The sequence below is a fragment of the Equus przewalskii genome, chromosome 19, assembly GCF_037783145.1.
Source record: "Equus przewalskii isolate Varuska chromosome 19, EquPr2, whole genome shotgun sequence".
Classification (NCBI taxonomy): domain Eukaryota; kingdom Metazoa; phylum Chordata; class Mammalia; order Perissodactyla; family Equidae; genus Equus; species Equus przewalskii.
The window spans coordinates 23,005,240-23,028,548 of NC_091849.1; the positions used below are offsets into that span (position 1 = coordinate 23,005,240).

At 39.7% G+C, this 23,309-nt stretch overlaps 2 protein-coding genes across 7 annotated transcripts in view; both read right to left on the reverse strand.

The window, feature by feature from the left end:
- Positions 1 to 4,259: 4,259 nt before the first annotated feature.
- On the reverse strand, positions 4,260 to 7,831 carry ARMH2 (armadillo like helical domain containing 2). The gene is made up of 3 exons (XM_008507412.2): positions 7,691 to 7,831; positions 6,644 to 7,001; positions 4,260 to 4,787 (listed from the first exon to the last, which is right to left on the reverse strand). Exons 2-3 carry the CDS (start codon positions 6,909 to 6,911, stop codon positions 4,360 to 4,362), a joined length of 696 nt encoding a protein of 231 aa, XP_008505634.2. The 5' UTR covers positions 6,912 to 7,001; positions 7,691 to 7,831; the 3' UTR covers positions 4,260 to 4,359.
- A 2,568-nt stretch (positions 7,832 to 10,399) lies between these two features.
- RIPOR2 (RHO family interacting cell polarization regulator 2) overlaps positions 10,400 to 23,309 on the reverse strand; it is a 216,588-nt gene continuing 203,678 nt past the window's right edge. For 5 of the 6 annotated variants that reach the window (XM_070584175.1, XM_070584177.1, XM_070584174.1 and 2 more), the window contains 3 exons: positions 19,817 to 19,900; positions 16,540 to 16,630; positions 10,400 to 12,148 (listed from right to left, as the gene is read on the reverse strand). In XM_070584175.1, coding sequence (XP_070440276.1) covers positions 12,048 to 12,148; positions 16,540 to 16,630; positions 19,817 to 19,900 — 276 coding nt within the window. In that variant the 3' untranslated portion in view covers positions 10,400 to 12,047. The remainder of the gene's footprint in view (positions 12,149 to 16,539; positions 16,631 to 19,816; positions 19,901 to 23,309) is intronic. The other variant, XM_070584184.1, reaches the window with a different exon arrangement.

A 23,309-nucleotide genomic window follows, 5' to 3' on the forward strand; every position in this document is an offset into this window, starting at 1 on the left:
ATGAATTGAAATTTTAACTTATAGTTAAATAGCTACATGAGGTTAGTGGCTACTGTATTAGACAGTGCAGCTCTGTATGTTTCAGGTATGGACCACTAGCCTAAAGATAGAATTAAAGAAGAACAGATAAATTTTATGTTATGTGTTTTTACCACAATAAAAAATAAAAGAATTAGGGTGACAGCCCAGCGGCATAGTGGTTAAGTTTGCACGCTCCACTTTGGCAGCCAAAGGTTCGCAGGTTCAGATCCTGGGCACAGACCTACACACTGCTCATCAAGCTGTGCTGTGGTGGTGTCCCATATACAAAATAGAGGAGATTGGCACAGATGTTAGCTCAGGGCATATCTTCCTCACCAAAAAAAAAGAAAAAAATTTTAATGTTCTGGGTTACAGGGAGAGGGAAATCAGCTAAGACGCTGTTGGAATGAGTAAGAAAGAGGAGAGCTAAATAGACGACAAGACTTGGCAAATAGAAAGTATTTCTGGAAAATGCCAAAAATGGATTGCCAGGATTTAGTGATGGAGAGCAAAAGAGGAGAAGGAATTGAAGAGGACTTTAAAATTTAAGAGCTAAAAATCTTCTAGAAGAGAATATGGGAAAAAATATTCATGACCTTGGATTTGGCAAAGATTTCTCAAATAGGACACAAAAAGCACAAATTATGTAAGTAAATCTGACTTCAAAAAAATCAAAAACTTCTCTTTGCTTTGTTTAGAAAACTGCTCCCTGCCTACCCTGCCCCTTTCAAGATATCTCCGTTGAATTTTAGGTTTTAGCTAATTAGATCATTAGGTCAACCAAAAAGGATAGGAATTGGTGTATAAATATCTGAGCTCCTGGGACCTCTGGGTGGGATAACTGAGGCGTGTGTATTGTGTATTTACCAGAATGGTTCCTCAACAGGGTTACAGGTTCTGTTTACTTACAGTGGTAACTTTCTTGACAACTCATCTTTTATCGGCTTTCTTCCCTTCCCTGTTGCTAGTTCCTGAGATCACCTCCCAAATAAAGTCCTTGCACTCAAATTCTTATCTCAGATTTGCTTCTGGGAGAAGCCAAATATTGGGGAGGGATGAAGTTATAAGGGACAACAAAGGAAGGGAAAGTAGCCATCTGTTGTTAAAGCTTTAGTAAAGCAGTTTTAAATTTAAAGCTTGGCATAACAATGCCTCAAGGCCCAAATCTGAGCCTTATATTTTACCACCTTCAATTTGGAGATGTCCCAGAGACCAAAAAGAATTTGAATAAAATAATATAGAATAATATAGCTAGGCTGCCTTAGAAGCTACTCTTCTGTTGTTAAAATGTTAACCAAACAGTCTCTGAGGAGAGGCCTTAGCAATTTCTGGTTAAACATGTTAATCGAACACGGCCATTTAGTTCTTCTCTCTCCTAGACCCCTTTAAAATGACAATAAACTGTGAAAGACATAATCCCACACTGATGAAGAAAGCTGAAGAGTCAAGATGAGAGAAAAGTGACAATGCAGGGCACAGAAGAAAAAAACAAACAAAAAACTAAGTATTGCTAAACAATTCCATTTATAGAAATTACTCCATGGATATATTCACATGTGTGAAATGACATGTATTTAAGGTTATTCATTACAACTTTGAACTATCAAAAGACTGGAAATAATCTAAATGTCCACACCACAGGACTGGTTACATAAATTATAGTACAGTCATACAATGGAATCCTCTAAAACAGAAGAAAAGAATGCATAAACTCTTTAAGAGAGAAAACCAAAACCAAGATAAAGTATTGGTGTGTACAAAATGCTACCATATGTTAAAACAAAAAGTACTGGGGGCCGGCCCCATGGCGTAGTGGTTGAATTCAGCACTCTCTGCTTCAGCTTCCGTGGGTTCACAGGTTTGGATCAAAGGCATGGACCTATACCACTCATCTGCCATGCTGTGGTGGTGACCCACACACAAAATAGAGGAAGATTGGCACAGATGTTAGCTCAGGGCGAATCTTCCTCACACACACACCAAAACAAAACAAAAAATAAAAAAACCCAAAAGGAGTGAGAAAAGGGATATATGTATATTTTCTTGCATAAAGATAGAATAACTCTGGAAAGATACAGAAAAAGCTGCTGCTTTTCCAAATCTGATGTTTTCTTCCAGGAGTAGGAAGCTCCAATAGCTGTAACACTCCTGGTTTTGGCCGAGGTGAGTGACTTACCTGATTGGTAGCTTTGGGAAAAATAAACTGAATGTGGTCAACTCTGTTCTCTTTTTCTGGGGAGTGAGGGCACACACGGGGCATTGGTGTCCTCTGCTGCCCCTCCAGGGTCAAGGGCAGGCTGAAGTCAAATGAATAGAGACATTGTTGGACATGTGAGATCTCCACAAATTTACCTCCTATTCATTCTTTCTCAGGAAACTACTGGAAAACCTGCTTCAAATTCAAATGTGGGAGTGAACTAGGAAAAGCGAAGTGATAGTATACAGGAAACAGAGGGTCCAACATGGGAGGGGTAAGGGGATTCCTGGATGTTGAAGGGAACCCCTAAAGTATTTGTTAGGTGTGTGGCAGGCCCAGATTGGAACAAGAGGGTGGTGGGTTCCATGACGGTGGGCTCACTTCAAGAAGAAATCGGAGCTGACAATTACGTACTTGATGTGTAACCGCATTGGGAGTTGTTAAACAGCTATAGAGGAAAGAGTGGGAATAAATTAGAGATAGATATCCAGAAAACTAAGCGAAAAACAAAACCAAATGAAACTCCAGGAAAAACGAAGAGTTATACAAAGAAGGAAATTATACTACATGATATGACTTAGCCATGAAAAATATTGAAATACTCATATTGTTTTAAGCAACAATTGTGACACAATTATGTTGAGAGAGGAAGAAGTGGGCAAGTGGATGTAGGCAAGGGGCAGTGTTAAAATCCTAAGTCCTATGTGTCACATTAAGTAAAAAGGAAAATACCTAAAATTGAAAAAAAAAAATAGCAATGTACGTGAACTATTTAGAAATGTGGAGGTAAATAAACAAGAAATAGCCAAAAGAATTCAAATGGTTACCTCTGAGAGTGAATCAGGACGGGGCTTGGGGGCGGCTGTTTCTCATCAGATTCCGTACATTATTTGACTTTTTAAACTATGTTCATGTATTACTTTGAGAAAAAATTAAAATTTAATTTAAAAAACATGTTTAAAAAGTAATTTCTGACCATGAACCAGCCTCTAAATGGGACTTCTGATTCCCAACCCTTCATCTACCACTATAAACTGCATTCTAGTTTGAGAAACTCTGCATTACACAATTCACAAAATCCACGAAGGATGAAAATATTCGGTTGCTGAGAAGAACACAGATTTTCCTGGTTTAAGGTCTGAGAAAATTTCTCCCGAGATCCTCATGAAACCATGTCGTGTGATTAGCATCCCTAACAACATTCCTGCAATAAACACAAGCAAGGACTATGGAACTACACTACTTTTTAAATGGACCCCTCAGTGAAAGACGGAAGCATGACACTACAGCACAGCTCAGTCAAAGCAAGTCTGTGAAAGATGAAATATGAAAGTTCAACCTACGATGGCTGCAGCTGAAGCTAGAGACAAATGTTAGTGTAGTTAGAGAAACAAATAGGTACATACCCTGCAGGCACTTTTCCATAAATATTGTTTTTTGTAATAAAGCTTTTGATGAGGCTGGGCAACACAAAAGTCAAATGTAGGTTTTTGGTTACGTATTCTCTAATAGACAAAATAAGGAGAGTGAAAATTTGTATGAAAACCCAAGAGTCTAACTTTAGTCTGTCTTTAGGTGTCTGAACACGTGGCACTCTGTCTCCATCTGGAGTTGTGCCAGTGGAGTTGAGGGCTGGTGCTATGAATGTCCATTCCTTGCACTTCCAGTCGGCCCATGTGCAACAAGATCATGTTCTGGTAGCCAGAAAAGCACCTCGGCAAAGGACATGGCAGCTGGAAGGCTGGCACTGAAATAGTTAGGGATGGAGAATGCGGGTGGGGCAGCAGTGGTCACTACAGGGGGTGACGGCTGGGGGTTGGGTTAGGATTTGGTCTTTCTGGATGCCTTGGCTTAATGTCATCTAATAACCCCCAAAACAACCACTGCTCCTAACATTTGTACAGGTAATGCGTCTTCCAATGAATTCCCATTTTATGAACTTAATTTTATGAGGTCATTTTAAACAGCAGTGCTTTTCATAAGTTCGGTTCTTGCAGTAACTATGAAAACTTATGTAGAATTTTTCGACTACCTGAAAGAAAACCCGGAAGAATAATATATCGACTTTTACTATTTATTTCAGTTTTCCAGAGTAAGGCAATGGTGCAGACAGCTGCATCGCGTAACTGGATTTAGAGAGATTAACTCTTGTGGAAACCAATTAGGAAATACAGCACCTCTGCAAAATTCTCAGGCCATCCGGACCAATTCTCAGCAGCCAAAATTTGCAAATCATATTTTAGAGTGCTGTGGTCTCCAAGCTCCTTCATGCAAGACGAGCTATTGCATGTCATGACGGAGAGAACATAGCAAGTCCAAAATTTCACACAGAGGTGGCTGTTTATTTCACTTTTGATAGTAGACTCACATCTGCTTTTCAAAACACTGATGAGAATAGGAATAAACTGCAGATGTCTGGCTCTTCTCTGGCTGGCAGGGTTTAAGTAACACCAACAGGCTACACTCTGGAGCAGCAGGATCTTTGTTTTTGGTGTCATCTCATGATTTTGTAACAACTGGGCTACTTCTTGCATGTGCTCAGCTGCAAATTTCCCAGCAGTTGGTCCCCCTGTAAAACAAGTATTTGCATTTCCAGAAGTATTTGGTATATCTAGTAGCTAATGACATTCAAGAGCCCATGTGTTTACATTCTTGTTGCTATATACCTGACATTTTGGATACTTTGAATTTTCCTCTTTGTCCCCACCTCGTGTGCTGCTGTGAAGAAGAAAGTGTGTGTAGTAATGTGAAAGTAAGGAGTAATATGAAAAGCACTGGAAGGTTCCTGCCTGCGAAAGGCTCCTTACCGGTTCCTTTAATCAAGCACCTAGGAATCAGTATTTCACGGTGATTAAAATCTGGCTGTGTTCACTTAACACATCTCTCTCCTGGTCCCATTCCTGATTCTCTGTCTTCAGTACTTGAAGAAATACCAGAACATTAGAGCAAACAAAGAGAAAACCAAAAGCCTGAGCTGCAAAGCCAGGAGCCAAGTGGTGAGAGAGAAGTTTTTCATGAGTTGTTCATTGCTATCCCGTTCTCCTTTCTCAGCCGGACTCTTTTGCAGATCTGAGACCAATGCGACCCTACAAGGTTTTCCTTGCTTTGGCTACTGACCCAATCTGATCCTAGACTTTACTTTCATCATATACCTGAATCCCAGATCTTCCTAGTTCAAATCTCAAACTCCAAGAAGGTACTAGCCAAGAAGGCATTGGATGAAGACTAGATGGTGAGGAGTAGCTGGCATAGTTGACTGGATTCTAGCCACTGAAGTTTTGACCCAGCTTGGATTTGTCTTACTTGCACAACCACAGTCCCATGGTCCAAGAATATTCTATTCAACATTAAAGCTTTAGCTGAAGCCTGGGCATAAACCCTTTCCCTTGCTTCCCATCAGCACAGCTAAGGCTAAACAGCATCAAATTAAAGGATTCTAAGCCTTTTATAATTAGCTAGCTCTTCCCCCAAATGGTGAATGCAACTATACAACGAACTGAGTCTGCCTCATCTGGTGGGCGCCATTTACCCTTCCTTGATGTGGGAATTCTCTTGAGTTTCCTATCTTCTCTCCAGCTCTACACCAGGGATTCTCAACTATTCTGGCACCTAGGACCCCTTCATCCTTGAAAACAGTAAATGTTTTTTTCTCATGGGCGCCATTCTTTGAAAGATTTAGTCTATCAAACTACATCTAAATAACTCATTTTCCCACTGAAAAGAAAAAAAGGTCAATCCATCTATGACACTTATAGCTACCAGCCAGAGGTTCTAAATAGGAGACGTGTTGTTGAGGTCTATCTATAAAATTTGATTACATATCCTGAAATTTATTAGATGAAAAAAGTGGAGTGAGCCTGGACTTGACAATCGTTAGAGTGGTATGTGTTTAAACAGTTTACCACTTAATTTTCTAGCCAAGCATACATTAACAGTTGCTTTCAACTGAGGCACCTGTTGGCTTTCCTGGTAGGTGTTTTAAGAACAGTAAGTTCTTGTTGATTTTTCTAAGCTATTTTCTGCGTTTTCTGTATTTTTACAAGATAAAAAATAAATACCAAGTAGTTTTACTCTGTATTGGAATCACATCACTACATTGGAATTATATCAACTCAGTATAGATTCATTGATTTTTTTATGATCATGAGAATTTTGATAACCAATTTCAGTATAGACATTTAATTGATAAAGGCAGGAAAATAGTAGTTTATTTGATGGACACATTCTTTTAAAATGTGAGATCCTTGAGGAGAAAATAATTAGTAATATCTTTGGTGGTGCAACGACAAAAAAACTCATAATTTAAGCAAAGAAAATGTTATTGGAATTTTAAGACTAGTACTATGAAAATCACTAATTTACAGCGTTATGACAAGCACAAAGATTTTGAAACACCTGTGTTAGCACAGCTAGTTAAATCAGTACCTGTGAAGGCCAATAGTCCGATTCTGTAGGCAGCTTGAGCTCTTTTCTCAATGGACAGAGAATTATTCTTCAACCTACGGCCAAGTAGTAAAATTTTTTCTTTGTGAAAAATGCTCTCAGCTGGAGGGATATGTTCTTCTTCCTTCTGCTTAATGAAAAGCCTCTTAGCAGTGACAATCCAGAATTTCCGGAGGTGCTGATACAGCCTCACAAAATACTCATAAATTTGAGTCCCACATTTCATAAAATAAGCGAGGATCTTAACCATTGTGTAAAAAGGCCAATGGTGCTTCACTAACACTACAGGCAGTCACAGAAGTTAATAGTTGAGAATTCTGGAATTCATCACTTGGCAACACTGTAGATTGGAATACACAAGTCAGGGGGAAGCAATGTATGCCTAAATTCTTCATCCTGGCATCAAAGGCCTTCTACGATTTGACTAAACCAAGTTACTTTTGCTTCTCTGGAGCACAAAAATCTCAAAGTAAACTGGTTTCCCCTGACACACACTAAACTCACTCCTGTCTACTAGAAACTTGCCCATTCTACTTTGACTATTCCTACATGTACTAAATTTCTTTCCATTGATCTTTCATAGTATTATGCCTATTCTTCCTATTTGTTAAGTAGTCAGAGTTTTTCTCTACATTGTAGATTTCCTATATTTATCCTATTATGCTGAGGAAATAGAAGCAACCGAAAAAAGAACTTCCATAGCTCTTGCCATCGCTTCCACTGACCTATCTCCATCTGTGCCCACGTACTCTGACTTTCTTCCTGTTATTTCGGATGCCCTCTTCATTTATGCAGTAGATTTCAACCAACCCCTCTCGCCCCACTCTACGGACATCGCACTACAATTCTTCTTTTGCCTTACTAATTTTTCCATCTCAGCTGGATCCTTTGCATCATCAAGCATGCTATACTTTTTCTCATGAAAAAAATAAAACATTCTCCTGACCGCATGTAGCTTCTCCCCCCAGTTATTGCACATTCATTTTTCTGCTCCCCTTTATACAATAACTCTTCAAAGAGTTGCCATACTTGCTGTTTCATTTGTTCCTTCATTCTCTCTTGGATATACTCCCAATAGGATTTCAACCCCACGAGTCTACCGAAATTGCTTGTCTGGGTCACAGATGACCTTCATCCTGCTGAATCCATTTCTCAGTCTTCAGCATTTGACACTCCTTTCTCCTTGAAACACTTTTTTCATCTAGCTTCTAAGATGGCAAACTCTTGATTTTTCTCCTACTGGTCACTCTTCATTTTCCTTTGATGGCCCCCCCTCTTCTTTATGACCTCTAAATATTGGAATGTCCCAAGGCTCCGTCCTTGTATCCTTTTTCTCTATCTATACTTCCTAGATGAAATAAACCAGTCTCATGGCTTTAAATACCATCCATATGCTGAAGATTCCCAATTTTATATTTTTAACTGGATTTCTCACTTGAACTCCAACACATCAATCGCATTCAATCACCAAATTGCTATCTCTATTTGGTTGTCTAAGAGGCTTTTCAAACTGAAAATGTCAAAACAGAATTCCTGAGCTTCCTTTCTAAACCTGTCGCTTCTCAGTTTATCTTGGAGGATGGTATTCCATCCTGCCAGTTGTTCAGGCTGAAATGATGGGATCATCCTTGGCTTTTATCTGTCTCACATCTCATTTCCAACTTATCAACAAATCCTTTTAGCTCTACTTTCAAAGCGGAAATTTGGACTCCCTCTCTAAATTTGAAAGATTCTACAAAATGTACTCGCCTATATTCTTCAAATATATTAAGGTGTGGAAGTTTAAAAAAAGGAGGAGGGGCAGGTAGTGTTCTAGATTAAAAGAGGCTGAAGAGACATGACAACTAAATTAAACATGAAATCTATGGTTGGATCCTGTGTCCAGAGGGGTGTGCATGCATGTGTGTGAGTGTGTTTGTATGTATATGCTATAAAAGGGTATTACTGGGACAACTGGGGAAACATAGACTTGCATTTTCCAATATGGTAGCCACTAGCCAAGTGTGGCTATGGAGCCCTTGTAATGTCATTAATCTGAATTGAGATGTGCTGTAAGTATAAAATACACATTGGAGGATTTCAAAGATTTAGTATGAAAAAAAGAATGTAAAATATTAATAACTTTTTATTGATTATAAGTAGAAATATTTTGGCTATATCAGGTTAAATAAAATATATTATTAAAGTTAACTTCCCCTGTTCTTATTACTTTTTTTTTAAGATTTTTTTTTAAATTTTCTCCTTTTTCTCCCCAAAGCCCCCCAGTACATAGTTGTATATTCTTCGTTGTGGGTCCTTCTAGTTGTGGCATGTGGGACACTGCCTCAGCGTGGCTTGATGAGCAGTGCCATGTCCGCGCCCAGGATTCGAACCAATGAAACACTGGGCCGCCTGCAGTGGAGCGCGCGAACTTAACCACTCGGCCACGGGGCCAGCCCCACTTATTACTTTTTTTAAGGAGGCTACTAGAAAATCTGAAACACCAGCCATGGCCCTGTCTCAAGGCCTTTGTGCTTATTATTGCCTCTTGCCTAGAATGTTCTTCCCAGAGATATCCACGAGGCTCACTCCATCAGTTCCTCAGATGGAATTTCCTCCTAGGCCCTCCCTTACCACTCTTTTAAACTTGTGATCTTGGCCCTATCACATCTTCCACTCCCAACGCGTGCAATTCTTTTCCCCCTCTCTGTTTTATTGTCTCCCCTTGCCAGGCTATAAGTCCTGCGAGGGCAGGGGTTTTTATCTGTCTTTTGTTTTTTGCTTCACTGCTGTATCTCCCGTGCCAAGAACAGTCCCTGGCAGAAACCTTATCCATGGTAAGTACGCAACAAATACGTGTTAAATAAATAAGTTAGAGATCTGTTTTTTAGCCAACTATTGTTCTCTGCACAAGGAATACTTAGAACTTTCCCAAAATAAAAAAATAACATTTGTTTAATAAGAGATGCTGTTCTCTAGGGAAATTTCAGGGATAAAAATATTTATTTTCCTATTTGACTAATTTGCTTTTCTGGTATAGTCAGAAGTGCTGGTTTTTTCTGCTGAATTTAGGGTTACAATCTTACTTCATAATTTTGTAAAGTAAATAAGGCAATTCTAACAGTACAGCAACAAACCTTATGGGGGAAAGTGTTTTTACTGATGCTCATAAATGATGAGCATTTGCTGGTATTTAATGAGTCACTTGGTAAATACTTCCTCTTGGAGCTGAATGTTAGGGACCCCTCTGTGACGATGTTGGTGGGGGTTTGGGCTGGGAACATACGCAAGTAAATGAAGGCTCTTTTTACCCTCAAGGAGCTCACAGTCTCTGTTCCATAACTCTGAAACACAGCTCTTTTTCTCTAATTAGCTTTACAACAAATCTGAGAAGTAAATATTATCTTCATTTATAGATGAAGGAATTTTTTTTAAAGATTTTATTTTTCTTTTTTCTCCCAAAGCCCCCCAGTATATAGTTGTGTATTTTTAGTTGTGGGTCCTTCTAGTTGTGCTATGTAGGACGCCGCCTCAGCACGGCCTGACGAGTGGTGCCATGTCCACGCCCAGCATTCGAACCGGTGAAACACTGGGCCGCTGCAGCGGAGTGCATGAACTTAACCACTCAGCCATGGGGCCGACCCCTAGATGAAGGAATTTTAAGATAAGAATAAATTCAAGTTGAGAATGAGGTGTAGTATATTGTGTAAATACCAACTCAAGAAAGCCATGTGAAAAAAATACGCTAGACTCTGTACATGAGACTAGTAATCCAAAAATAATTTTTATTTTAACTTACATGATTGAAAGAGTGATGAATACAAATGCCACAAAACTAAAAGCACCCCCTTCAACCAAAAATAAAATGCAAAGTGAATACAAAAGATACGGAATTAATTGCTCATGCAATATTCAAAAAATAAAAAACCAAACCAAACAGAAAACTCTGTCACATTGGTGATTTGACTTTCTATAAAAACAGTCATCTTGACCATTTAACAGAGACTATAGACTATACATACTAACTATGGACTGTACAATGTACCTTTAAAATGAAGGATATATGCATATATATAATATTTATAAATATACAAATATATATATACATTATAACTTCACAGTTGAAAGAACTATTTGCCAGGAAGCCTGGCGAACAATTTTTACTTGCAAATGAAATGAGTTGTTTTTAAAGGTCTTGCTAAAATGTAAATATTTAAAATGACATCTAAATGATATTTTATACAAACACATTCAGAATACAGTCGATATTCCACAGTTTAAATTATACTCATACATATTATTTTGTTATCTTGGCATATCCCACCTTGTATACTCTTAAAGGAAGAAAAATTATTTAATAAGAGCTACTGAGTGGTTTTGTACTTTATTTAATGGACTTGCTGCCTTGATATGGAAGCAATAATGGGAGCTGTGGTTTTAACTATTTGGCAGAGGAGCCTATCCAGTGGTGAATGATTTGTCTAGGGCAGTAACCATCCCTCAAAGTGTTCTTCTTCCTAAACTCATGGTGAAAAATACAGAAGCCAGGACCACTTTTAATGTCCCTCTGCTCCCAACCCATTAGGATTCCTCCAAGTTCCAGGTTCTTCTACCTCAAAAAGCATCACAGCTTTCTGCATCCGTGACTTTTGGTTTTGATTTGTGCTAGCAGTAAAATAGCTCTCTTGTAAAAGTATCATAAAAAGAATGGCTCTTGTTTTTTAAAAATAGCTTAAGTTTTGCGTGTCCTTTTTTAAATGAGCACGGGTAGAATCTTAATAAGGTAGTCCTTAGTCATCTACTTATCTTTTTACCATAACGAAAACATGCTTCGGAATTTTCAGAATGAAGAAAAGAAACAAAAGAAATTAGTGGAGGCTTGAAAAAATGAAATTAAAAAAAATTAAACCCTTAAAATGTGTCATTTTACCAGGTTCTGCAGGCAAACTTTTATTCAAAGAAATTCTTTTTTGTGCTTTGCGTTTAACATAAAATTAGGTAGCTAAGGGGGCCACTCAACCCTGAGAACATGACAGAGAAAAACTGCAAGGCGTATGATATTTATCAAGCTATCACATGACTATTTTGAGCTTATAGAAGATCTTCCCAAAAAGTACAAAGATGGCTGTTTTAAAATCCCATACATATTAGATAAGATGGACTCTTACTATTGTCAGAAGCAACCAACAATGTAATCTACTGAATTATACATAGCCCTATTCTGTTGGCCAAAGAAGTGGATACGTACTGTGAAACTGGATTTTGAATTCTTTTGATAACACATTAAATTTCCGGACAACCTCAACAGAACTCTTCAAGTTTGAAACACATTCCAGCTAAATCACAGCACCATCTTGATTAAGAGGGCCATTTATTAAGTCAGCCGTTAGGCAGAGTTAACTTGTAATTAAAAGGCCGTGGCAACTTCAGTTCCATGACGACCTCCAACTTTAACACAGTCTCGAGGAAATTTGTCCAACTGTTCATATGCAAGCCGCCCATCTTCTCCTGGATATAGAACATTAAAAATGAATACCAGTTTAAACTTAACTTTTTAATTCGTCATTCAGAATAATTAATTCTGATAAATTAATACCAATTGTTTGGGTATGGATCGCTATATTTTGCTAATGTGAACTTTAGGTCCCGAAAAGTCATCTTCTGTTATTCTTAATTATACTGTTTTCTAAGTAATGTTTAGAACAACCGAGAACTTTTGAGCTAAGCCAGAGACTAAAAGAATGCCAACATGTGAATCAGAGTAGAAGTTCTACGGGCATTTGGTGTTGATAATTTCACATAATAGATCTACTCCTGAGAAATCATATGGATTATATTTTAAGAACATTAGGGATTTCAATATGGCTGGTCCTTCATTTCAGTGCATTGAACTTTTTTTTTTTTTGAGGAAGATTAGCCCTGAGCTAACATCTGCTGCCAATCCTCCTCTTTTTGCTGAGGAAGACTGGCCCTAATATCCATGCCCATCTTCTTCTTTTTTTTTTTTTTTATATATGTGGGACACCTGCCACAGCATGGCTTGTCAAGCAGTGCCATGTCCGCACCTGGGATCCGAACTGGCAAACCCCGGGCCACTGAAGCAGAATGTGCACACTAAACTGCTGCGCACTGTGCCGGCCCTCAGTGCATTGAACTTTTACATAACTTTTGCTTTTATATATTGGTACATCTAAACGATCTTTCATAAAAGTCAAATTTAGGCTTTCAAACTTCAGCTGAAAAATTACTCTTTGCCATATAAACGTGGTCATGCCGTCTACCAGCCAACAGCTAGTTCAGTTTTGTCAGTAGTACCATCTTGAATAGGAACAGCTAGCATGTATTTGCAAATTATTTGAATATTTTGTTCCATTTTTCCTATTTTTAAAAACATGATTAGAAAATCGGAAAATGAGTAACAGACACTGGCGATAAGAAGCAGGCTTTCACACATTTAATACAATAAGACAAAGATGGGAATAATTAGTTGTGCTCAATCAGAAGTTCATTGTGAAAAAAACAAAAGTAAAAAAAAAGATTCATGAACGTTGGAAATACACTCATATTAGTGGGTTTTAGAAAAGGAGTGTAATCATGGATTTTATAATATACTGTAGTCTCTGGAAACAGAAGCCTTTTAATAAACCAAAAGTCTGTTCTTTTTTTTTTTTTCTGGTACATTTAACATTTTCAGTAATACGTTGGATATAAAAGTAGAGATTCGCCTGTATTTAAAAGAACTTTGTAGTGAACTCTTCTATGAGCAAAAGCCAAGAATTTTAAGAGATTTTTGTTGATTTTTTTCCTGCATGCCTTGACTTTTCTGAGGCAAATGCTATTTTTTTTCTTTTTTCCTAATTTGGTGGTTTTCAACTTTTTATTACTTTCGAGTAGAGCCCTTTGTTTGAAACTAAACATTTATGCAAAACCCTGACATAGAAAACATTAAAAAAGCAGCTTTTCAGCTGATGACGGGGGGAGATGGAGAGACAGAGAGCCCGAGCTAGGCCCATTCATACCATGCTCCCTGCCCCTCACACACACTCCCATGGATGCCTTGGCTAATGAATGCTATTTTAAAAACAGCGAATACCAGGCCAGTTCCTAGTTTGCTCATGGATATATTCCAATTTTGAGGTGTTCAGTTCTTCCCCCAGAGACCCACAGAGTCCAGGTGGCCTAGGGGGTTGGGATTCCATGGCAGTGCCCTATGGGTCTGGGTGTCCATGGCGGATTATGCAACTTCAGCAGGCTTCAGTGTGCCCCTCTGTAAAATGAGACTGACGGTACTTCCTCCCTCATGGAGTCCTGGAGAGGATTAAACAAGCTAACCCCTGCAGATGTCTCAAAACAGTGCCTGACACAGAGCAATTCCTCTACAGGTGTTACAGCGACACAACCAGGGCTGGGCCCTCAGGGCATCTCACTCTTCCTATCATTCAGTTTTCAGTGGGCTTTGATCTGTGTTGGCTCCTCCGCTGGTCCTTTAACAGTCCTATGAAGTAGGTATGGTGTTGGAGGAGAAAGAGCTCGAGCTTTGGGGTGTCAGGCAGTGTGGTTCCAAACGGGACTGAGGTCCAGCCAGGACACAACGGACTGTCCATAGCCATGGTGAAAACTGTCCAATATAGTGGCCACCAGCCGCATGTGGCTACTTAAATTTAAATGGCAACCACTCAAAATTAAAGTGGAAACTTGAGTTCCTCATTCACAGCAGCCACGTTGAAATGCTCCATAGCCACATGAGAATACTGGCTGCCGTATGGGACAGTGCACATAGAGGACATTCCCATCGTCACAGAGGGACCTGCTGGGCAGCTCTAGGTTAAAATATTGAAGTAACTCCGTACTGGCTGGTAAACAGCTGCTGCTCTGAGTCCCTCAAATGCCCTGTGACCACCCTCATCCGAGGGCAGTTTTATCAACTTCCACTGAAAACACTGTTTTCATTATATCAATTCAATCGTCTGTGTGAAATAAAAATGCACCAGTATTTACGTAGTAGGGTCAAAGGAGATTCATAACATTGAGTTGAGAGGTTCTCAAACTTTGTTGCACATTAGAATCACTTGGGAGAATTATAAAAATCCCAATGCCAAGGCACACCTCAGACCAATGAAAGCAGAACCTTTGAAAGTGGAACCCAGGCATGGGTGTATTTTAAAGCTTCCTTGGTGATTCCGATGTGCAGCTGGCGCTGAGAACCATGATCTGGTGGTGCGAGAGGGCCTGGGGGCCGCGGGGAGCCCTGTCTGTAAAGAGCTAAGGTGAAGCAGGCGTGATGAGCAGGCCTGGAGATGCTGCTATTTCTGCAGCTGAAGTGAATCTTGGGGCACCTTCAATAGGGATAAGCTTCCTGAGGTTACACTGAAAAGACAAGCATTGTTGGCTACGCTTTACACATGTCCAGCACACCTTGTTATTTCAGAACATTAAGGGATAAAAGAAGTTCAAACTAACAATATCCTGGGCACAGTTTTAGGGATTTAAATAATTTCTATGCCTAAAACAGCCATAAGGAAAAACTGTTTTATCCTCTAAACAAACATATGCTGGCCAAGATTTCTGTACATCGAATGATATATTCAAAAGCAGAACGAAGCCGTACTAAACCAGTAATGAAGAAAGAACACCTAACAATGAATGTGATTTTCACGGTGATTATAAATGCCATGAGATTTCCTATTACGTTATTAAGCTACTAAAGTCAAACTAGGGTGGCTTTTTTCCGGCTAGTCTTATTGACCGGATTATATTTGAGGACTTTTAGGTGTATAGTTTTTATACTTTAAGAGTATGTTGTAGTAGTTTATTTATTTATAACATTTATATTTTTTTATGCAGAGTTAAAAAAGCCTCTTTCTACCCTCCCAACTCCCCCAAAAGAATAAAAGTATGAAAGCTGTTAGGCATGAACCTTTATAAAGTGGAGTGAAGGGGAAGGTTTATCTGGTTATTCTAGAATAAAATAAGACTGATCTTCTCTTCTTTGGTGTTAGGGCTCAGGGAGGCACAGGCCAGCAGGGCAATCAGAGGTTAACCTGACAGTCAGACTAAGGTACCCGGGGGATGATGGCATTCCCTGGGGAAGGCACCCTGGAACCTCAGCCAATCATTGTCCTCCATATAGCGCTGACCCCAACCTGGCCATCCAATCTGGATTCTGACTGTTACCCCTGCATTATGGTTTGACTTCTATGTTCTTGATTCCACATGGTGCACAGACTGGTCAACCCATCTAGAAAAGCTCCAGAAAGCAACACTCACCCTCAACATCCAGACAGTTAGAACCAGCAGTTGGGGGGAGATAGAAATTGATCAGTTCTTTATACTCTCTGTGTGTGTGTGTGTGTGTGTACAGAAGTGTGAGCAGATAGCCTATAGGGGGACAATTGCTAAAACAGGGCACGTGAAATTTTTCCTTACAGTTCCCTTTGAGGGTATCAAAAGTAAACAATCATGGGAACAGATAAACAAAGTGTGGTCTCTCCATACAACGGGATATTATTCAGCTTTAAAAAGGAAGGAAATTCTGACACATGCCACGACATCGATGAACCTTGAAGACATTAACCTACATGAAATAAAGCAGTCACTAAAAGACAAATGCTCTATAATTTCACTTATGTGAGGTGACTAGAGTTGTCAAATTCATAGAGATAGAAAGCAGAATGGTGGTTTCCAGAAGCCAGGGGAGGGGAAGCTGGGAAGTTATTATTCAATGGGGACAGAGTTGGTTTTGCAAGATGAGAAGAGTTCTGCACGTTGCACAGCAATGTGAATATACGTACTTCTGAACTATACACTTGCAAAGGGTTTAGGTGGTAAATTTTATGTTTTACCACAATAAAAAAAATTGCAAAAAAAAAAAGCAAACAATCACATAAAAAACAACTCACCAAGAGACAAGAGGGTTTCTGAGGCCACATTTCTGATTTCTTCAGTGTCAGACTGACACAATGTCACCAGCATTTTAATGCTTTCAGTAGCCTACAAGGAGAAAATACATAAAATAGCATTCTGTTTTTATGTCTACGATTACATGAGATTTAGCATTTCAAAGCTGGTCGGGACTTTAAAAACCATCCTACTCAGGGGTTCCCAAACCTAGCTGAGTGTCAGGGTCACTTTAGCGAGGTCTTTTAAGTACAGATTCCTGGGCACCACTCCAGACGGACTATATTAGAATTTCCTGGGTTGGAGCCCAGGATTTGTACTTGCAGGAGCTCCGATGATCAGCTAAATTCCTCATTTCACCGAGGACTCCAGGCCTAGGGCAGTGAAGTGACTAGCTTGCTTTTCTAGAATAGAATTTACTTCTCCTAGTTCTTTCCACTGTATCGTACTCCTTCCAAAATAGCTCTAATTTAAGAATTCCTAATATTTAACTTATATACTAAAATGGAGGAAAAGAATAAAGGTCAAGGATGGGAATTCTTCTGTTTGTTTATTCCACAAACATTTATTGAGCACTCCACATGAACCATTCAGTTCACAAGACATGAGATAGTCAGCAATGAACAAGACACAGTCCTGGCCCTCCAGAGTTTACAGTCTAGTGAAAAGACAGATTGTTAAACAAGTAAAGTAATTATTATAATGAACAATAGGCTGATTCAGGGTGCTAGGGCAGAACATGACTGGGAAATGTAACCCGGTCTGATTAGGGAAGTCTTTATGGAGGAAATGATATCGCAGAGGAGTTAGCCAGGTTTGGGCATGTGGTAGGGGTGTGTGTGCGTGTGCGCATGCACATGTGTATTTGGGAGTGTGGAGAAGGAAACAAATTCTAGACAAGGGAATAGCTTGTGACAGGGTCCAAATCAAGGAGGGCCTTACAAGTCACATTAAAGCTTTTGGACTTCATTCTAAGATCATCGAAAGCCATGGGAGAGTTTTAGGCAGGATTTGTATTTTATTATGAGCATTCCAATTGCAGCAAAGAAGATGGACTGAAGGGGGTTCAGACTCTAAAGAGGCAAAGAGACTGGTAGGAAGGTTGCTCGAATCCAGGTGAAAAGAGTGGGGATAAAGAGTGGACAGATTCAGGCTACTGAGGAAGTGGGATCTGCAGGATGGGGAGGCTGGTTGGATGTGGAGGAGGAGGGGGGTGGTCACTGATGGCTTCTAGATTTCAGGCACGAGCTACTGGGAGGTGATTGTGTGATCATTAAGACACAGAAGACTAGATGTGGGGGTGAGATGGGTCGAGTGAAAGGTGACTTCCGAGCGGAGATATCTAACAGCAAGCTGGATAAGAGGTGGGAAAGGAAGGCCAGGACTGGAAATATTGGGACTTATTAGCATGTACATGACAATGGAAGACATGGGAGTCGATGTTTACCCAGGGAGAACACGCAGAGGGGAAAGAGGGCCTAGCATAGCATCTCTGTGAACACGTATTTAGGGCAGGTAGAGAAAGGCAGCCCGCCTGCTACAAAACAGAAGTGCTCTTGCTGAGATTTTGAGGAGTTGACAATAGGTAACAAATTAGGTTTTTCTGGGGCTGGCCCCGTGGCCGAGTGGTTAAGTTCGCACCCCACTTCAGCGGCCCAGGGTTTCACGGGTTCAGATCCTGGGCGTGGACATGGCACCACTCATCAGGCCATGCTGAGGCGGCATCCCACATACCACCACTAGAAGGACCCACAACTAAAAATATACAACTATGTACGGGGGGGCTTGGGGAGAAAAAGGAAAAATAAAATCTTAAAAAAAAAAAAAGTATATCTTAACTTAAAAAAAAAATTAGGTTTTTCTTTCTCGGAAGACAGCTAGGTTTATGAAGCGGTGGTGGTGGTGCTGGGTGCCAGAACATGGCAAACTGGAGTGAGCAGCATGCGTAGACTCTGGGTTATTTTAGCCCAATGAGACAGCTCAGGAACCTAAAATTGGAGGGCCACTGGATTTAAGGACCCTCATCCCTCAAGGTCATTTCCAGTGTGATAATAGAAAAGAAAAATGTGGGATGTCTGCTTGCTATCATTAATTAAAAAAAATTATTTTCCCCGACAAGGTAGCTAGTTGATCGGTTTGGGCGGCTGAACCATGAGTCTGCACTGTTTTCACACCACGCTCATAGAGCCCCTTTCAGGAGCTAGGGTTGGTTTAGAAAGAGGTCTTTTATTCTGCACAAAGGATCCTATCTTCTAGGAGAAAAGGGAAAAGGGGAGGAATCGGGGCTCCCACACTTGGGATATGCCAGAATTTGAAACTAGCTTCTACTATCACCTTCGCAGCACGTAAATTCACCAAAGCCAACGCAGATCACTGCATCCTCATGTCTCTATTTACGTTAACTCCATATCACAGCCATCATCCTGATGGGTCACTGTATATCAGGAGAGCACTCACTGTGGGCTTTTTTTTTTGGTCACCTAAAGGTAATTTTTTGACCAAGTAACAAGGAAGGCAAAATTTCCCAGAGCGGTTTTTCTTCACAGGTCATTAACTTTTTCTTTTGAGGTGTTAATCCCTTTCTTCATGTCCCATCAGGCCTGCAGGTCCCTGCCCCTTGTCCCACGCACCCATCCAAGATTCTAGCAAGTTCTAAGGTGTGGCTTTCTCATTCTTTTCTCAATAGTGATTAGTCTTGTTTTTTTGTGATTAAGGTAGGTCAAACATTAAATCTTGACTATTGAAAGGCAAACTCTTTAATGTTGGGAATTCTCAGCCCTTTTTTCCATTTCCTTTTGAGCTCTCTCATTGCTCACTAACACCTCCCTCTGACCCAATTAAGATTAGTGAGCCGTTTAGTAATAACAGTTCATGGGGAAGGATCTAGAAATTTACAAGCACAATGAATTTTAGTACTTCTTTGCAAATTCTATTTGTCCCTGCTATTTTTTTGGACACAACAAAAATTGGTGAAAGCATCATCTCATCTCTCTTTGGGGAAAAGATAAACTTTTTTAATATTGACCCAGAGGCAAACTGATTCCAGTGGGTTATTGAAAAACATAATTGCTTTCTGAAACTTATTGACTTTAACAAAACAAAGTCATATGTAGTTACTGTGTAAAGATAAAAGGAACCCCCAAGCTAAGATAGCATGCTCAGGAGATGGGAAATGCTGCTACGACAGGCACTCCTGAATATGGAAGGAAAGCCGTTCTGTACACTTGGCTGAGTCGTGCTCAAAGCTCAGCTGCCAGGGGGCCTGATGCTGGGCTTTACCTCCAGGCTTCTGAGGGCCAGACAAGCTGCCTTCTGGAGCTGAAGGTCTGTCTTTGTTAGTGCTTCACAGTAATAGAGCAAGGCCTGAAAGAGAAGGAGAGTGTGAAGACATTTGGATGTGTTTGTAGTTTCAGAGCTATATATCATTTTTACTCCCTGAGATAAACTATGGCATAAAACAAGACATTCTGCACTACCTTCAGAGCAAAAAAAATAAGACCAACCAAAATTCATGTTTATTAAAAGAGTAGTCTCAGTATTCAATACATTGATCTTTTATATTCTACCATGTCACAGACTCTGGGGAATACGAATTTGGAAGATAAAAAGTTATGATTCTAGCTTCCAAGGGACCCTCAGGTCTAGTAGAAATGCTAAGATTATTTAGAAGGAACTTCAGAGAAGAAATGTACCAGGTGCCACAAAAAATCGATGCAATGCTAAGTCAGTCACGTGGAAGAGAGTCATCTTCTGGAGTGCCAGGGCAGGTGCCACAAAAATGATGTTTGAACTGGACTGGAAAGGATGGGTTAGATTTCAGTTGGGAAGCTGGGGGAGCAAATGGCCTTCCAGCCAAAAGGAAGACAGGAGGCAGGAAGTTCCAGCGAGAAGGCAGTGCTGTGTTTATACATGGCATATGGATATCTGTAGAAAAATCTCTACAAAAATAAATTTTCTTATTTTTACCAAGCTAAATAGCTTATAATTCTTCAACTTCTCGCTTTTGCATGGCCACCTGTCCTCCCAAGGTCTTAATTTCATGCCTGGATCACCACCACAGCATTTCTGCTTCCAGCATCTAATGATGAGGGATCCCTTCCTCAAGTGTATATTATGATTCTCATGAGCCTACCGACCTCCCATCTCTTAGGATGGTCAAGTGCCTTCTCCTCTTTATTTTGGCCTGGCATTGGATTGGAACTCCTCATTATGAGCTTTTCAAGGTCCTAAACTAGTTGGCTACTCACTCTCTCTCTAACTGCTTGCTTTTCCTGCCACACTCCGTTGTTGAATCCAGTCACTGTGCTCCCCACAGAGAACTCCATGCGGTCTGCTCTCCTGTTGGACAGGCTTCATTCCTGACTTTCTTCAAAATGGGCTCAAGACCCAGGTCCCACTTCATTAACCACTGTGTGACCAGCTCTCTAGGATCCTTTTCTCTGATTTCTTATGATTTACATTTTCCTTGATTTGTATTAAGCTAACTGTCATTATTTATATGTGTCTGTATTTATAAGTATATATATTTCTAATATGTCTCTCAATTTCCTCACATATGATTTTAGGCATTTTACTTAACTTCCTGTGCCTCAATCTGCTAATCTGCAAAATGGTTGTAATAATAAGACCCACTCATAGGGCTTTGTGAATTTTAAATGTGGCATCACATGTTAAGTTCTGAAAATAGTGCCTGGCACAAAGTAAGCCCTCAATAAATACAGCTCTAATATTACTTCTATTCTTACATATATCTGTGAATTCATATATTTGTTTATAGGAAAAAGATACCACAGTGATGTCATTTACGTTGAAGCTCCCTAAGGATGAAGATCTCGTTTTGTGTTTTTAATTTATTAAACTCCTTATACAACCTAGAACGTTATTCTGTACTTAGTGGGTACCCATCATAGTGTCTAGACGAAATAGCTTGAAAGTGTAATCAGCCACTTAATGATGTGATTGTCATGAGATGCCACATAGTATTGTGATGGTCACCCACAGCTGTGGTTAAACATATCCTCTTTATTCAGTTCTATAGAAGAACTCCATTCTTTTTTAAAATGGAGATATAATTCACATACCATAATATTCACCCTTTAAAGTGTATAATTCAGTGGTTTTTAGGACATTCACACACCATCACTACTATCTAATTCCAGAACATTTCCATTACCCCAGAAAGAAATCCTGCATCCATCAGCAGTCATTCCCATTTCCTCCTTCCTCCAATTCCTGGCAACCACTAATTTACTCTCTGTCTCAATGGATTTGCCTATTCTGGACATTTCATATGAACGGAATCATATAATATGTGGCCTTTATGTCTTGCTCTTTCACTTAGCATCATGTTTTCAAGGTTCATCCATGTTGTAGCATGTATCACCACCCCATTCCTTTTTATGCTGAATAATATTCCATTGTAAGGACAGAACACTTTTGTTTATTCATGAGTTGATGGACATTTGGATTATTTCCACTTTTGGCTATTAAGAATAATAGTAATAGTAGAAGTCCCATTTCACTTAGCCTTTTTCATAATCAATTGATTTTGACCTCCAGGACTAGCTATTGTTAAAATTATAAAGTGGATGAACTTCAGCACACAGCTCTTCTCTATTTTCCTCATTTATCCCTCCTAAGAGCCTTCAAGGTTTAACAACCAAACCAAAGGTTTAACTCTTTCAAACCATACATTCTAAGGCTTAAATGACTGATAATGACTTAAATTGTCCTTCCTCTCAGGCATGTTTACATTATAACAATGATTCAATGGGGATGAAGTGCTGGATCTTGACCTGGGTCAGTCCACCACTGGGAAAGGAACTTTGGAGGGGGCTTCTGGGCCACACTGTCCCTTGGAGTACAGGACTGAATCTCTACTGGCTTGAGTGGGATCTGGGGGCTATTTCTTGAAAGCATTTGGCACTGCCCTGTGCCATGCAGAGATACACAATCTCGCAAAACAAGTGAGCATCACATTGCTTATTTTAGTTTGAGCAGTTGCCTAAGAAATGGTGGCTGCAGTGACACTAGATTGGTAGTAGTTCTAAGAAGCAAACAGAGGGTGTACTGTGAAGCAAGAAGCCCCCTGTTGCAATGCAAGAGAGTTAGCATCTCCCTTGGCAGGTCCTAGATGATTAAAGAAGCAACAACATCCCAATATGACAGTATAATTGGAGAAGAAAAGATATTTCCTACTTGTCTAGTTGGGAGGAAAAAAGCATAGAAGAAGGAATCAACACACAACTTTTAGTTCAATAGCTATGATTCTTGAAGCAAGGTTCAAGGTTTACAGTAACACCAGCTCTCATCTAGGTATTTTTGTATTGCTTTAGCCCTTCACAGCTAGTTTCAAGAATTAATGAACTAACCTTTGCTATTTCATATAAGAAAAAATGGAAAGAGTTCAGGGTTTGGGTGGGGGCCTAACATTTCTAGGTGGTATCCATGTTCTACCACTTAACTAGTGTCATCTTAGCCAAGTTTAACTATTCAGAGGCTCAGTTTCCTCATCTATAAAATAGAGGATAATAACACCCATCTTGTTATAGAGAAGACACGTAAGCGATGTAATACAGTGACTGGTGTTTAGTAGGTACTCAGTAATTGGCAGTGATTATTATTTCTTATTTTTCTGACTAGACTGGAAACACTCCAAGGACAGGGACTATTTTCCCTTTATTTCTACTGGGTCCACAAAATCCTCCATGCTGCGTCAGGGACACATCAGTCACTTAATAAAGACTCATTCATGAAAAATAAATTCGAGAGA

Coding starts and splice junctions, on each gene's coding strand:
- ARMH2 (XM_008507412.2), bottom strand. CDS start 6,911: ATGGTTAAGATCCTCGCTTATTTTATGAAATGTGGGACTCAAATTTAT. Junction 4,788..6,643: donor CGGACTATTGGCCTTCACAG/GTACTGATTTAA, acceptor CTTGTTTTACAG/GGGGACCAACTGCTGGGAAA.